This window comes from Electrophorus electricus, chromosome 1, assembly GCF_013358815.1.
Source record: "Electrophorus electricus isolate fEleEle1 chromosome 1, fEleEle1.pri, whole genome shotgun sequence".
Taxonomy (NCBI): domain Eukaryota; kingdom Metazoa; phylum Chordata; class Actinopteri; order Gymnotiformes; family Gymnotidae; genus Electrophorus; species Electrophorus electricus.
Window position 1 is genome coordinate 23,250,826 of NC_049535.1, and position 15,358 is coordinate 23,266,183.

The 15,358-nt window shown below is 47.8% G+C and overlaps 1 protein-coding gene across 1 annotated transcript in view; it reads left to right on the forward strand.

Moving 5' to 3' along the window:
- cacna1ia (calcium voltage-gated channel subunit alpha1 Ia) overlaps positions 1-15,358 on the forward strand; it is an 80,658-nt gene that overhangs the window by 49,939 nt on the left and 15,361 nt on the right. Inside the window, exons 16-29 of the mRNA XM_035523523.1 lie at positions 137-237; positions 1,388-1,511; positions 2,084-2,152; positions 3,724-3,902; positions 4,392-4,518; positions 4,851-4,976; positions 5,313-5,402; positions 6,157-6,349; positions 6,801-6,952; positions 7,215-7,324; positions 8,034-8,167; positions 9,650-9,720; positions 13,866-13,944; positions 14,142-14,263. Coding sequence (XP_035379416.1) covers positions 137-237; positions 1,388-1,511; positions 2,084-2,152; positions 3,724-3,902; positions 4,392-4,518; positions 4,851-4,976; positions 5,313-5,402; positions 6,157-6,349; positions 6,801-6,952; positions 7,215-7,324; positions 8,034-8,167; positions 9,650-9,720; positions 13,866-13,944; positions 14,142-14,263 — 1,677 coding nt within the window. The remainder of the gene's footprint in view (positions 1-136; positions 238-1,387; positions 1,512-2,083; positions 2,153-3,723; positions 3,903-4,391; positions 4,519-4,850; positions 4,977-5,312; positions 5,403-6,156; positions 6,350-6,800; positions 6,953-7,214; positions 7,325-8,033; positions 8,168-9,649; positions 9,721-13,865; positions 13,945-14,141; positions 14,264-15,358) is intronic.

Genomic DNA, 15,358 nt, shown 5'->3' on the forward strand with positions numbered 1-15,358 from the left:
AGAATTGAGCGATCCAGGCCTTCTCAAATTCACAGACGTGCTGAACTGGTGGTTAAGGATGGGTAGTTTTTTAAAAAATGGCTAGGTAAAGCTTTACCACAACACAAAATAATGCACGGTCATTGTTGCTGGACAGAGCTTGTGCTTCCGGATCCAGAAGATGATCGAGGTGTACCGGCCGGACTGGTGCGATACGCGAGAGGACTGGTCCATCTACCTCTTCTCCCCTCAGAACAAGTTAGTCCACAATCCCATCTCTATTTGTTGTGATGTCTCCACAACAAGCAGTAAGAGCTTTCGTTTTGTTCACCTGTACTGTTTCTTTAATGGTAGTGAAGATCAAATATGCAATAGCATTAGTTACAATATTTGGTGAGTATGATCAGTTGAATCTTATGACATGAAACAAGAAAAACGAATCCTTTTGTTGATATGTTGTTGCATACTTAGCATGCCAATATAAATATGCTACACTGTAAGAAAAGAGACAAATTACCCTAAATAGTTTCACTTGGTACTGAATTAACAATAACAGATGCTATTTATATACATTCAGTGGAGTCCTGCGGGATTGAGACTGTCTTGGCTAAATGGAGAGGGTCAGTAAGATTATAACACATTGGATAGCTTCCTTTTTTAGCCTAGTGCTGTAGACATAGGAACATCTTCTGACCACTGTCACACACAGCTACGTGCACACACACACACACACAAATTAGATCAATAGTCATGATGGGCTGGCAGTTCTTTAGAGACTGGTTTGATTTAGGATATTGATCGGCATCAGCGAGATAGTGGCGGGTGATTCCCACTCCCTGTGTGTCAACCCTCTGCTGTTTTAAAACAGCACCAGTAAATGAGGAAACGCCTTAAATACATGGAGTGGATACGTGAGCTGACCCACTAATGTGAACTTGCTCACCTGTCAAGTAGGGACCGTGAATGGTAGTGCATGATGGGTAGTGCGCTGTCCAACCTGCCTCTGTAGGTTCCAGATTTGGGCTTCAGAGAACATAGAAAAACTGATTCTGAGTTTGTCATTGGCAGCGTCTACCCACAGCAGCGCTTGTGTTCTCTGGTTACAGATATGTGGGCACTGAGAACTGTCGATGTTTAAAGGGTTCCCGCGCCTTTAATGTCTGCTGGAATGCTTTGAAAAATGGCAGTTGTAAAAATCTGTCAGAAGAAATGTCGGTGCTGCTAACCGACATGAACCAGCATGAACGATGTACTCTAAAGGACTTCAGCTCTTGGCTTTTTACTGTGCGCAGTTAAACCACGTTCTTCCTTTTCATCGTTATTCTTTATTTCCTTTTTTATATCTCCCCCCCCCCACCCCATTTCCTGTCTCTCCTTCCTTCCTCATGTCTCCCTCTTTGGCACTCAGGTTCAGGCTGCTGTGTCAGTCCATCATAGCCCATAAGCTGTTCGATTACGTGGTGCTGGCCTTCATCTTCTCAAACTGCATCACTGTGGCTCTGGAGAGGCCCAGGATCCTCCAGGGCAGCTTGGTAAGCCCACTTCCTGCAGACACGTGGACATTCAGACCTGTGCCACTCCCCGCTGGGGAGCCCCTTCATGGCTCGGGGCTGGGGTTTCCTCACCTTGATGCATTGGGTCATAGGTTGTGAAGGGCTTAAAGACTGCGCTGTGAGGTCAGATGAGGTCAGTGACATCATACAGTGCTGTGGGTGGAGAAGTCCCTTTGGTGACTCTGGGAAGTCCTTGGAATGAGCGCATCAGCATGTACAATGAGTTAGAAAATAAGACAAATGGGTTTCAGTGACTATATCACATTATACTGCTACACCAATGGCATTACTACTCACTTATCTTTTGTGCTTTTTGACTCTTGGCTGCCTCCTGAATAATTAAAAAAAAATTGTCAGTGCCACTAACTGGATGGACAATGTATTATAAACCATTGTGTATGTTTACATTGTCTTCTCCTTAACCAACTCTGTCCTTTCTGTTCATCATTTTGCTTTCTTTCCCTCTGACTCACTTGATACATGCGCCTAAGAAAATGCGGAAAACGTACTTTTTTCATTTTACTTTGCAATTTGTGTTTGTTTCTCTCTAGGAGCGGCTTTTCCTCACCATCTCCAATTATGTGTTTACTGGGATCTTCGTTGGCGAGATGACATTAAAGGTAAATGCAGCATGATTCTGCTTACTGCTGCCACTGTCCCAATGATGTTGGTGATTTCAACACCATAAAAGTCTGATTTTTACCATAAACTGTGCTGGCACTATTCCTCTGATTGTTAATGTGCAGCCAGGCTTTTTCTCATAAAATCAGGGCTGTGTGTCAGCACTACCCTCTTTAGCCTCATAGGCAGCAGTGCGGGAGAAGTTCATATTTAATGCGTCTTGGATGTTAAAAATAAAACCATTAAAATGTGCTTGAAATATTTAAGGCTAAAATTACTCCTCTGTGCATTTATATGGGATGGCACTAATAGGTTTATATGAGCACGGTTTTAAAAAGAGCAAATGTTTAATCAGCAAAGCAACACAGGAGGTTTTGCAGACGTGAGAGACCAAAGCTGAATAAATGGAAAGGCGTGTCCAGGCCTGACGTCCAAGGACCAGCGTTGAGAGTCAGACTCACTGACGCTGCTGCTGTCGTGACCGCAGGAATTGGGAGCAAGAGTGGTCTGGGGTCAGAGAGGTGGAGCGGGGCGATGCTGGGGCAGGTGTAGTCGCAGCAGGTGGTGTCGTAGCAGGCGCAGCTGTAGCAATCGTGACAACCACACCACTGCTTGTTTCCCTCGCTGGGGTGGGGTTAGTTGAGTTTGCTGGCTCTCTCCATCTCTCTCATGGTGAGCAATTAAGCAGTGCTATTAATTAGAGGCAGTTTCCGCTCCCGCTTGCAATAAGTCTCGCAGCCGGTCCCCGGCTACTCAGCTCCACATTTGGCACATGTAGGCCACCCATTATGTAACCCAAACAATTATTAAACAGTGCAACAGACGAAGAGTGGACCAGTCAGACCTCACACACGGTGCATTGTGTTTGCTTGTGTGGGTGTGTGTGTGTGTGGGTGTGTGTTTCAGAACAAAAATACCTTTACAATGTAAAAAAAACAAAAAACAAAAACAAAACAGAGATATCCTACCATGTCAGAAGAGCTAAATGGGCCTGACATTGTGAAATGTCTTTTACAAACCTGAAAGGGCCAAACCAGTTCTTTATAGTTAGTTTATAGTTACTGCCAAGTTTAAGTTTAGAGCTTTTCAAAGAGGTAGCTACATATATTGCAAATGTGTCCTGTTTGACCCCAAAGTATAAAAGCAAATTTGTGTGTGTTTACATTAACTTATTGTTTATGTGCTTGTGTGTAAGTGTGTTCACATTCAGGATTGCGCGTGTGCTTGTGGCCATAAAAGTTCTACTTATGTAACTCCAATAACTCTCACTCAAACAAAATGTATATTTTATTTATACAGCTCTGAGTTAGTTGTAGTTTAATTTGCGTTTATAGTGACCAGCGGACATAATTCTGGTGTAAATCATCTTATCATGTAGTTAACAGGATGTAGGCATACATGGGCATTTAAAAAACAAGGGACATATGTGAGTGTGTAGAGGAACATAGAGGAACCCGGAACATATGTTATATATACTGTAGAATATATAACAGAAGTATAGATGAGAAGCACACTGTGAAATCATTTTATTTCTCTCTCTCTCTCTAACCCACCCCACCCCACCTCCCAGGTGGTGTCTATGGGATTATACTTGGGAGATCACGCCTACTTGCGTAGCAGCTGGAATATTCTGGATGGCTTTCTGGTGTTTGTCTCGCTGGTTGACATTGTGGTGTCAATGGCGGGTGGGGCCAAGATCCTGGGAGTGCTCAGGGTCCTCAGGCTTCTGCGTACATTGCGCCCCCTCAGGTATGGAGGAGGAACCACAAGCATGTGTAAGACAGCAGTTAATTCAAGTAGATTTGTGTAAAAATTGCAGTATGTGCTAGAAGTGTTACTGAGATCATTGGTTCCTAGTGTGAGTCCTGGGATCTGTGTCTGTCTTGCTTAGCTCACCTGATTCCGTTCAGAAATAGCTTGGTAAATAGCCATCGAACTACGAATGTTCGAGCATTGAACACATTGTGCAGATGTCTGTTCCTCTCCACTTGTAAAATGAATGAACGCTGAGTGTAAAGGAAGGACTGAAGGTGAGCAGTCTTCAGTCTTTAAATACTCCATGTGAAGCGTAGGCAGTAGACCTGCGCTCTGGGCATTGGAAGTGTGCAGGACTGAGTGCAGGACTGGGGCAGAGGGCCACTAATCTGGCATCTCCCATTGTGTGGGTGTCGCTGATGAGATGGGCAGTGTTGGCGGTAACTCCCCTTTTCCACTTGCCCCTCCCATCCTACAACCCAGGGTAATCAGCCGGGCCCCGGGCCTCAAGCTGGTAGTGGAGACTCTGATCACCTCACTGAAGCCCATTGGAAACATCGTCCTGATCTGCTGTGCGTTCTTCATCATCTTCGGCATCCTCGGAGTCCAGGTGTTGCACAGAGCCCCTGGGGCCCGCATCTGTCTCTGTCAAGCAGCTCCCTTTATCCCTTTTGGGGTTTTTTGTATGGCTCTGAGTGTCCCTCCCCTGTAAAGTCCACTTGCTTATCTCTTCTGTTGCATTATAGTTGTTTTTCTCCCTCTGTTATTGTTCTTTTTTCCATTATCCACCTTTGCCTCTAGAGGGGCATTTCTCTGCCATTGCTTTTCTTGTCTTTATTTTTGCTGGTGCCTCACCGTACGCCGTTGGGTGGGGGACAACGACGACGACCAAATGAGACCGCCGGGTCTGAGTGATCTCATGTGTTTGTTTCACCCTGGCAGCTTTTCAAAGGAAAATTCTTCTACTGCCTGGGCCTGGACGTCAAAAACATCACCAACAAGTCCGACTGCCTCCTCGCCAATTACAAATGGGTCCATCACAAGTACAACTTTGACAATCTGGGCCAGGTTGGTTTGTTTCTCAAGGCAACTGGCCTGTCATGTGACACGGAGGAATTCTCGCTGATTTGGAGCACAGAGCAGCTGTGGCTGTCGTGATTGGTGATCTTTTCCCATGTCTCTGTGCTTTTGGCAGCATGCTGACAGTGTTATCCATGTATCTTTTGCATATCTGTGGATTATGTGTGCGTGGGGAGTGTGATGTGTGTGGTGGTGTCTGTATTCTCTCTAAAATGTGTGTTTATTGTCTCCTTCTGTCTGTCATTTGGGCTTTGTGTGTGTGTGTGTGTGTGTGTGTGTGTGTGTGTGTGTGTGTACTCGCATGCACACGTCTTTCCATCACAGGCTCTGATGTCTCTGTTCGTCCTGGCTTCGAAGGATGGCTGGGTTAACATAATGTACCATGGTCTAGATGCAGTGGGGGTGGACCAACAGGTAAGATCTCCTTTTGAAACTCTCCTCTTGGTGCCCTTCACACAGCCCCATAGTCTTTAACAGCCCAGAGAAGACCTGCACCGGGCTATAGGATTCCCACTGCAGGCCAAATCTCAAAATGTAAAAATAATCAACCATTTGTTAACTTTGTATTGTAAATGATCAAAAGGCATCTTTTGATAAAGCAACAAAACTCTTGTAGAACAATAAAACAATGAGTTGGTAAATATTTGTAAATATCCAGTAACCTCAGTAAATATTTGTCCTGCAATTAGAAAACAAAAAACAGGTAGCTTTCTTCAGTCTGTGTGCAGAAAAAGCATTACGTTCCAGGGCACTTTAAGCCCAGAACAGTGATCTGGCTGGCATTAGCAGTCAGGACCAGCCCGTGAGGAGGTTGGGCCTACAGTCAGAGGTGTCCATCAGCCTGGGCAAGCAGACAGGGGCTCCAGAATATTTACTTGTGGTCACACCGGCTCCTCCAGCCGCCTCGCTGTTGGAGCACGGCAAAGCTTGCAGCAGGCCGCACTAATGGGCCTGCGCTTCCCGACGAGCCCCTGTGAACACTGCACCCTGGGGGGACTAGTATAAACGCAGCGGAGATATTCCGCCTGCAGCTCCACAGGTTTCAGTCCTCGTTCACGTAGATTGTTTGAGAGAAATCCATTGGGAGCACGGCCGGGCTGGGTGTCTGGAGGTAACCTCCCTGTTTGTGTTCCCACCTCTATCCTCACCTCCTCCTGTCTCTGGCTAGCCCGTCACCAACAACAACCCCTGGATGCTGCTGTACTTCATCTCCTTCCTCCTCATCGTCAGCTTCTTCGTGCTGAACATGTTCGTGGGCGTGGTGGTGGAGAACTTCCACAAGTGCCGGCAGCACCAGGAGGTGGAGGAGGCCAGGAGGAGGGAGGAGAAGAGGCTCCGTCGCATGGAGAAGAAGAGACGGAGTAAGAGAGAGAGGGGGAGGGAGAGAGACAGAAGGATATAGAGAATGGAAGGGAGAGGGAGAGAGAGAGACTTCAACTTGGTAAACAGAAATTATTTTCAGTAATTAGAGTGCATCAGCCAATTAAGGTTTGCTGGTCCTTACTTGTCACAGTCACAAGAATGCTGTTCATCTAAGATTTTTATTTGCTGCCAAACTGTGTTTGGCTGAGTGCTTGAGAAATCTTGTGGGAAATGTTGTAAGATATATTTAAAGTCGTTATTTGTTTTATTCTTCATTATTTATTTTTCCAAGTTCAATTATCCACGAAGTGAAAATGCCTAGAATGTGTGCACAGCACAGAGCTTCTAACATAATGCTATTCAGATGCGCCAGTGAGAGTGATGCAGGTCTCGTTCAGGGTAGCTGAGAGCTCACTCATGCCTTACTGCTGTCCCTGGTCTTGTCGGCAGAGGCCCAAAAGCTGCCCTACTATGCCAGTTACGGTCACATCCGTCTAATGATCCACACCCTGTGCACCAGCCACTACCTGGACCTCTTCATCACCATCATCATCTGTGTGAACGTGGTCACCATGTCCCTGGAGCACTATGACCAGCCTCATGTAAGCCCGTGGCCCCACCAGCCTGTGCCCGCATGCCCAGTCTCACTTTAACTCCTGTGTCAGATCCACTTCAGACATTCTCCCATGTTTATATCTATAATACCAATAAACTCAAATAATCTAGATGCTACCAGGAGTGGTTGTTTTAAAGGAACCCATTTCTAGGAATCGTAATTGTATTTCTGATTCCTGTATTATACAGAGGTTATAAAGATGTTCTCTCTCTCACTCTCTCTCTCTGACTCTCTTGCCTTCCTTCCAGTCTCTGGAGATCACTCTCAAGTACTGTAATTATTTCTTCACCAGCACCTTTGTGCTAGAGGCTGTCTTGAAGCTCATTGCATTTGGTGTCCGCCGTTTCTTCAAAGACAGGTACTGCAAACAGGCACACACACACACACACACACTCCCCTCTCTCTCGTGCTGTCTCTCTCTCTCTCTCTCTCTCTCTCTCTCACTATGCCTGAAGCACACTGTGGATAGTGGCCTCTTTCTGCTCTCTGCATTCTTTTCCACGGGTTCAGTGGGGCCTGATGCCAGGATGCCCTCTCACACCTGCTTAGTTATTGTCCTTATAGTCTCCCAGCCTGGGGCGAGGCCCGACTAACCCAGCCCAGCCCTAAACTGGGTCAGACGGGTGAAGGCAGGGGTCTGGAGCCCCGTCAGACACAGGAGGCACAGGTGTGTGACACGTGGTGGGCCACTGTGTCATGACCCTGTCGTCACCGGGCCCTGCCAGTCTGACAGAGATCCAACAGGTTCTGGCGTATGTCCCGCCAAGTTAGCTTAACGAGGTCATCTGGCCGTCTGGGATGAGGTCACCTGTTACATGTCTTTGCGGTAATTGCGTTCTGCTAAATGGTCTCACGAGCTCCACGCTGAGTGCCCCAGGTGCCTTTGCAAGCTGGACTCAATTTGGATAAAAACATCCCAAGTGCTCTAATTAAAATGTAGTGCTGTGAAGACCAGGCTGCTACGTGAAAGTCTGACATCGTCATTGTAAAATATATGTTAAGCACTATGAGCAGCGTGTGTGTGTGTGTGTGTGTGTGTGTGTGTGTGTGCGCGTGTGCGCATGCAGGTGGAATCAGCTGGATCTGGCCATAGTTCTGCTATCAATTATGGGCATCACCCTCGAGGAGATTGAGATCAGCGCTGCTTTACCCATCAACCCTACTATCATCCGCATCATGAGGGTGCTACGCATTGCTCGTGGTCAGTGATATGCACGCACACACACTTACATGCACGCACATGAGCACACACACACACACACGCTCACACGTGCAATCAAGTGTATTATGAGGCCACGTCCTGGTTCTCTGTGCATTGCCCTCTAATAGTAACTAACACAAACGGCACTCACAGACAAAATTCATACACAAATGCACCCTTACACACACAGCCTCGTCTTCATTATGAGGGTGCTGCATATCCCCAGAAGTTAGTCTCATTTAACAACACACACACACACACACACATCCCACACACACACACCCCACACTCCCACACACAGTCACGGACGTATATCTGCTCACACAAGCACACTCACTTATCCACACTCTGATTGTCATAATGAGAGAAGTGCACATCCCCGACAGGCAGTTTCATATTCACATACCACACAGACACACACTTACACACACACACACACACTTACACATACACACTTACACACACGTACACGCGCACACACACATACCCACGCACACTCAAAGAAAAAAATGCCTAACTACCCAGAAATTTCATTTCAGAACCCATGTGTCTTTTTAAAATGTGTTAAGTTAATTTTGGATGCCATACTGCAAAATATTCATCCAGCCGCTTCCTGCACCCGCCCCACCCTCAGCCCCACCCACCCTTAGCTCCACCCACCCCCTGTCCCCACCCACCCCCTGTCCCCACCCACCCTCAGCCCCACCCACCCCCTGTCCCCACCCACCCCCTGTCCCCACCCACCCCCTGTCCCCACCCACCCTCAGCCCCACCCACCCCCTGTCCCGCCCCACCCTCAGCCCCACCCACCCCCTGTCCCCACCCACCCCCTGTCCCCACCCACCCTCAGCCCCACCCACCCCCTGTCCCCACCCACCCTCAGCCCCACCCACCCCCTGTCCCCACCCACCTGCAGCACTATTCATCTGCTCTTAGGATTCTTCTATTCTCTCCCCTCCATTTCCTCCTCAATGGCTGGTCATAAATCTGTGTTGCAGAGCTGGTGATTCTCAGATCTGCCCATTAGTTGCTGTGAGCAATGCAAACATCAGGCTACCAGTGCCGATTCACACCCAGCACAGCGTCACCAAGGTCACCGAGGCTGCTTAGTGTGGCCTTGACCTTTTCAGCACTGCTTAGCCCCCTGCTGATTGGGCTGGATTTAGATCCCTGTGTGTTTGTGTGGAGGAGTTGTTTTTTGCAACTCTGTAATCTGGTTATTGTCTCTTTTAACTATCAATTACATTAAAACGCACTGCTGGCTGTGCAGAGTTCTTTATAGTTCCTTGACTCTTCTCTCCTGTTCCCTTTCTCTCTCTCTCTCTCTCTCTTTGATTTCTGTGTATTTTCATTGTCTCTTTAGTACCGATACATACACATTAAGACACACAACTACATACACGTGTACACACGCGCACACACACCACACACACAGACACACACACACCCCTTTACCACTCACCCTCCGTATGTCTCCTGCAGTGCTGAAGCTGTTGAAAATGGCCACTGGGATGCGAGCACTGCTGGATACAGTGGTCCAGGCTCTGCCTCAGGTACATCTCCAGAGCACTCTGCCTCCTCTACACACACACACACACACACACATGCACACATACACAGGCACTCTGTGCCAACCTTTTTTACCATACTATATATAGAGCAGCACAAGACAAGGCATAGATAACTGTTATGCATCTGTGGTTTCCAGTCTGTACATTGATGTCAATATTTCTGTAGGTTTGATTACTGGGAACACCCATGTAGTCTTGATAGATATGTAAGTCACCCTGGACAAGAGCATCTGCAAAATGTTGTAAATGTAATATGACGTAAATGTCATTCATCAACTGACGGTTGTTATACATTCTACCCATCTGTTAGTGTCACTGTGTTTGCGGGCAAAGTAATGCACGGCTGTGTCTTCTTCTCTCTAGCCTTTACTGTTGTTCATGGTTATTTCAATTCTTGCCTTAAGACTTTTTACATATGTTTGTCCAGTATGCGTATTGCTCTGCCTGATCCATTGCAAAGGACTTTCGAATAGGTTGCCGAATCCAGCTCAAGCCATAACCCCCAAAATCATATCCTATAGCCTTACAAGAGAGACTGACCGTTTCTCTAAGATTCTTCAGTTCAATAATGTAAATATGCAGGCCTTTCAGATACAGGACCACTGCTCCTCTTTGCCGGTCCTGGCAAATACTACCCTGATTTCCTAGTATGTTCCTCGTGATGCATCAGGTCAGATTTTATTTTATATTGGGTGTGACCGGTACACTTGCAATTTGGAAACCAGTTCTGTTTCGTCCAGGCTGGTTAAAGTGAAATAATAGTGTTGAAAACTATAGACCTATGATACTATAGAACTATGAAAACTGTGAACCTACTGCAGGGATGTGCAGTCCAAGGGACCTGCTGGTGGATGTTATAGTTTAGTGGGCCTGTGGGGACATGAAGCTTAGTGACCCTGTTGTAGGCAAGGATAGTCTAGTGGGTCTGATGTAGGAAAGTGGAATCCAGTGGACCTGATCAAGAGAAGTGTCTGGAGGGAGGTGTTGTATGAGCAATGGTGTGAGTGGTTGTTGTGCAGTTATCGCTTCAATAAAATAATTCTGTGTTCATTAGCAGCAGGCCCTGTGCCTTTACCCACCCAATCTGGGAGGTAATTAACACTGCAGCTGATTAACAAGCCCACATACTGCTTACATATTGCTGCATGCACTGATGCTTTTTTTGTATTTTCTTTGTTACCTTGTGTTTTGGTCTGATAGCTTGCTGTAATCTAAGCCCTAGAAAAAGCACCTCAAAGTAATAATGTTTCATCTAGTGCCTTTTAGACTCAAAGCAGCAGGAAAAGAAATTTGATTTCAGAAACCTTTTTTTCATGCATGTATAGTTATTGCAATCGGGAATATCCACAAAAAATCGACACTTCTGAGAAAACTGGGCTCTTTTGAAAATATCATATTCACCCCAAAACCTTTTAAAGTGCAGTATATATTTTGGACATACAGCATAGTCATAGTCATAGAGCACAGGTTTTTGTAAATGGACGTTAGTGACATTTACAGTCGTGCCTCTCCGTAAGCTGTAGTGCTGGCTGAGCCCTGCAGAATAGAGAGACCCCAGGTGGGCGTGTCTCTGGGACAGTGGGCGTGAGCAGTCCTCACGTGGGCTGTAGTGCTGGCTGAGCCCTGCAGAATAGAGAGATCCCAGGTGGGCGTGTCTCTGGGACAGTGGGTGTGAGCAGTCCTCCCGTGGGCTGTAGTGCTGGCTGAGCCCTGCAGAATAGAGAGATCCCAGGTGGGCGTGTCTCTGGGACAGTGGGCGTGAGCAGTCCTCGTGTGGGCTGTAGTGCTGGCTGAGCCCTGCAGAATAGAGAGATCCCAGGTGGGCGTGTCTCTGGGACAGTGGGCGTGAGCAGTCCTCCCGTGGGCTGTAGTGCTGGCTGAGCCCTGCAGAATAGAGAGATCCCAGGTAGGCGTGTCTCTGGGACAGTGGGCGTGAGCAGTCCTCCCGTGGGCTGTAGTGCTGGCTGAGCCCTGCAGAATAGAGAGATCCCAGGTGGGCGTGTCTCTGGGACAGTGGGCGTGAGCAGTCCTCCCGTGGGCTGTAGTGCTGGCTGAGCCCTGCAGAATAGAGAGATCCCAGGTGGGCGTGTCTCTGGGACAGTGGGCGTGAGCAGTCCTCCCATGGGCTGTAGTGCTGGCTGAGCCCTGCAGAATAGAGAGATCCCAGGTGGGCGTGTCTCTGGGACAGTGGGCGTGAGCAGTCCTCTCGTGGGCTGTAGTGCTGGCTGAGCCCTGCAGAATAGAGAGATCCCAGGTGGGCGTGTCTCTGGGACAGTGGGCGTGAGCAGTCCTCCCGTGGGCTGTAGTGCTGGCTGAGCCCTGCAGAATAGAGAGATCCCAGGTGGGCGTGTCTCTGGGACAGTGGGCGTGAGCAGTCCTCCCGTGGGCTGTAGTGCTGGCTGAGCCCTGCAGAATAGAGAGATCCCAGGTGGGCGTGTCTCTGGGACAGTGGGCGTGAGCAGTCCTCCCGTGGGCTGTAGTGCTGGCTGAGCCCTGCAGAATAGAGAGATCCCAGGTGGGCGTGTCTCTGGGACAGTGGGCGTGAGCAGTCCTCCCGTGGGCTGTAGTGCTGGCTGAGCCTTGCAGAATAGAGAGATCCCAGGTGGGCGTGTCTCTGGGACAGTGGGCGTGAGCAGTCCTCCCGTGGGCTGTAGCATGTTTGGCTCTTTCCCTCCCCAGTCTCCTCATGTCATGAGAAGCTAATCAGAAATAACGTTAGAGTAATGAGGGTTGTCGGGGTAACATTTGTGCATGGATTTTTTTGACTTCATTCCCAACAAATTATATAATCAAGACCAAAGCAGTGAACATGGGCCCTGAATTTACTTATTTTTTGTCACATTTCAGTGCACAGCTGTAGTGATATGACTGAGACAATACCTGTTGGGATCTGAATTTCAGGTTCCTGTCTAATATTTAAGAGGTGTCCATGCTTTCTTTCTCATATAGGCTTTCTAATTGTTTCGAGGTATTCTGTCTGCAAATCTACTATTAGACTTACCCAAGAGTTAAACTATAGCATGAAGTGATTGCGTACAGCCTTAGGTTATCCTCTGCTACTACGCACCATGCAGAGATGTACATCAGGCCTATAGTCCAACTCATGACAACATTTATGCAATCTAATTACAAACCACAGCTGTTCAATCTCCTGTCAAAGTGAGGTTTGATAAGTAAAGGTTAACAAATGTCCTCTTATATACCGTAATGTAGAGGACAGCAGTGTTACAACATTGGAACTAAAGTGTATGGATTACCAAAAAGGCACATCTGTCTTCATTATCAGCTATATCACCACTTTCATTCATAGTACAAACCCCACAGAGACAGCAGCTATAATGCAGTTCTGTTTGTCTCTCCTCATTTTTCGAAAACATTGCAGGCTTGTGTATTAGTGATACACTCCCACTAAAACTCAGGCTTTGTTTTATGACACCCACTGGCCAAGTTGATGGAGCAAAATGATTGTCAGAGCTGCACAATTGCACAAACGGCCATAACTCGACATGCCATTTTATATGCTTAGTTCACCCACTCCTTTTGCTCTTTGGTTAATCACCATCACTTAAGGCTGCTGTTTGTGCATGTCTTATGCCATTTTATTTAAGTTATGGCTTTATAATGGCTTTATAATGCTGGAATGTGTGTGTTGGGGGGGGGGGGTGGGTGTGTTTTTGTGGCTGTGTGTGTGTGTGTGTGTAGTGGGGGGGGGGGGGGGGGGGTCTGGGTCTTTTTTGTTCTCCGTCCTGTGTGTGTGCCAGCTGCATTAAGAGACAGGCCACTCGGACCATTAAACGTGATAATTCAGTACCTGTTATTTATCAGCTCGTTGTGTTGCACTTGGTTCCTCTCCAGGGAGGCAGAGCGGAGCAGAGCATGCGAGACCTCTGCAGCCCTGATCAGCCAGGGCACTGAAAACCCAGCAAATTGCCTCGCTTTCATTCACTCGTGCACGTCACCCGTCCACCCCTTGGCCAGGGTTAACTGTGCTTCTTTATCACGGGCGGTATAGAAAACACTCAGCAGAAAACAGTGCAGCTTTCTGACTCATCTTACTTATATGACTCATCTTGTGTATATGGACAGAGGTCACGTTAAGATGCACCTGCTCATGTGTTCCCACCCAGGTGGGGAACCTGGGCCTCCTCTTCATGCTGCTCTTCTTCATCTATGCTGCGCTGGGAGTGGAACTCTTCGGTGAATTGGGTAAAAGACTTTTGCGTACAAACATCTCTCATGCTGTGAAGACAATTACAGATGAACTGAAGGTGCATGTCATTGCTAAAGCTTCCAGGGTTGTTTTCCCGTAAATGTGGGCCGAACTCCTCATTTGTGTGTGTAGAAATGCCCCCGCCCCCCTTTTGAAATCCCCATGGTGTGAACTCCTGGTATGTCTCTCACAGTGTGTAATGAGGATTACCCGTGCGAGGGCATGAGCCGGCACGCCACCTTCGAGAACTTCGGCATGGCCTTCCTCACTCTCTTCCAGGTCTCCACTGGTGACAACTGGAATGGCATTATGAAGGTATAAACCCCACCACCCACCCCACACTTTGTAATCTAGAGTGAATATTAAAGCAAGTCTGCTGGTTGTGGGTTGTGGTTTGAAATGTAATTGTGGTTTGAAAGGGGATTTCTCTTGGCAAGTATCCTTTGGTTACCCTCGGTAAAGAAAAAATCCCTCAGATATGAATCGTGTTTGTGACATTTATGCTCTTTAAATGTCATCATATTTCAGAGTCAGTAAACAGTGTGAAAGATATGCTGGAAAATATTTCTTCCGTACACGTCCCCTCCCTTTTTCTTATTTCATTCATTCTCTCACCTCTACTTCCGTCATTAAGTATAAGGAGGGGAGGGGAGTCCGCTAGGCTCTAAAGATGACCCTGACCAGTGAGGAAGGCCTGAGCACCGCTGCCAGGGTGAGCCCTGCTGGAGGCAGGGGGCCCCTACGTTAAGTGCCTGCCCAGTGGTTTCCAGGCGACACTGGCCCTGTGTCAGCCTCCTCGCCAAGAGAGAGAAAGAGAGAGATTCAGGAGAGAAGGGCAGAGAGAAGAGGTCAGAGAATGAAACATGCAGAGAGAGGGAGAGGGAGCGAGAGGGAGAGAGAGCAACAGGAAGAGCTGTGTTCGTGTTGATCTCCAGATAAATGAGAACCAGCTTTTGTTGAGGGGGAAAGTGGAGTGTACATAACAGCGAGGAGCTGCATGTTCTCTCCTCCTAACGAGAGCCGGCCAGCACGAACGGCCTGTTACACAACAACAGGCTGCTTCCGCGCGGCCTCCTCGGATCCATTTTTTTCAAGCGGAGACGTTTGTTCGCAAAACCAAACAGTCCACACGCTGTACCCCTCTGTACCCCTCCGACGGGGCTACGACAACTCCTCTACACACGCGCGCCGCCTCCATTACTGGAGACGGTTGTTAGGTGGCAGTTGTACAATGTCGCTGTTGCCATGCAGTTTTGTGTTGGTCTCCTTCCAGCTCCTTCTGACCGCAGGACCCCCGTTATATTTTCAGGTGGAAGGCCGGTCTTAAGCCAGCAGTAACACTGACACATGTAAAAAGACCACCAGTACTGCTGCAGCTGACACACTCACACCAACACCCACTACCATATC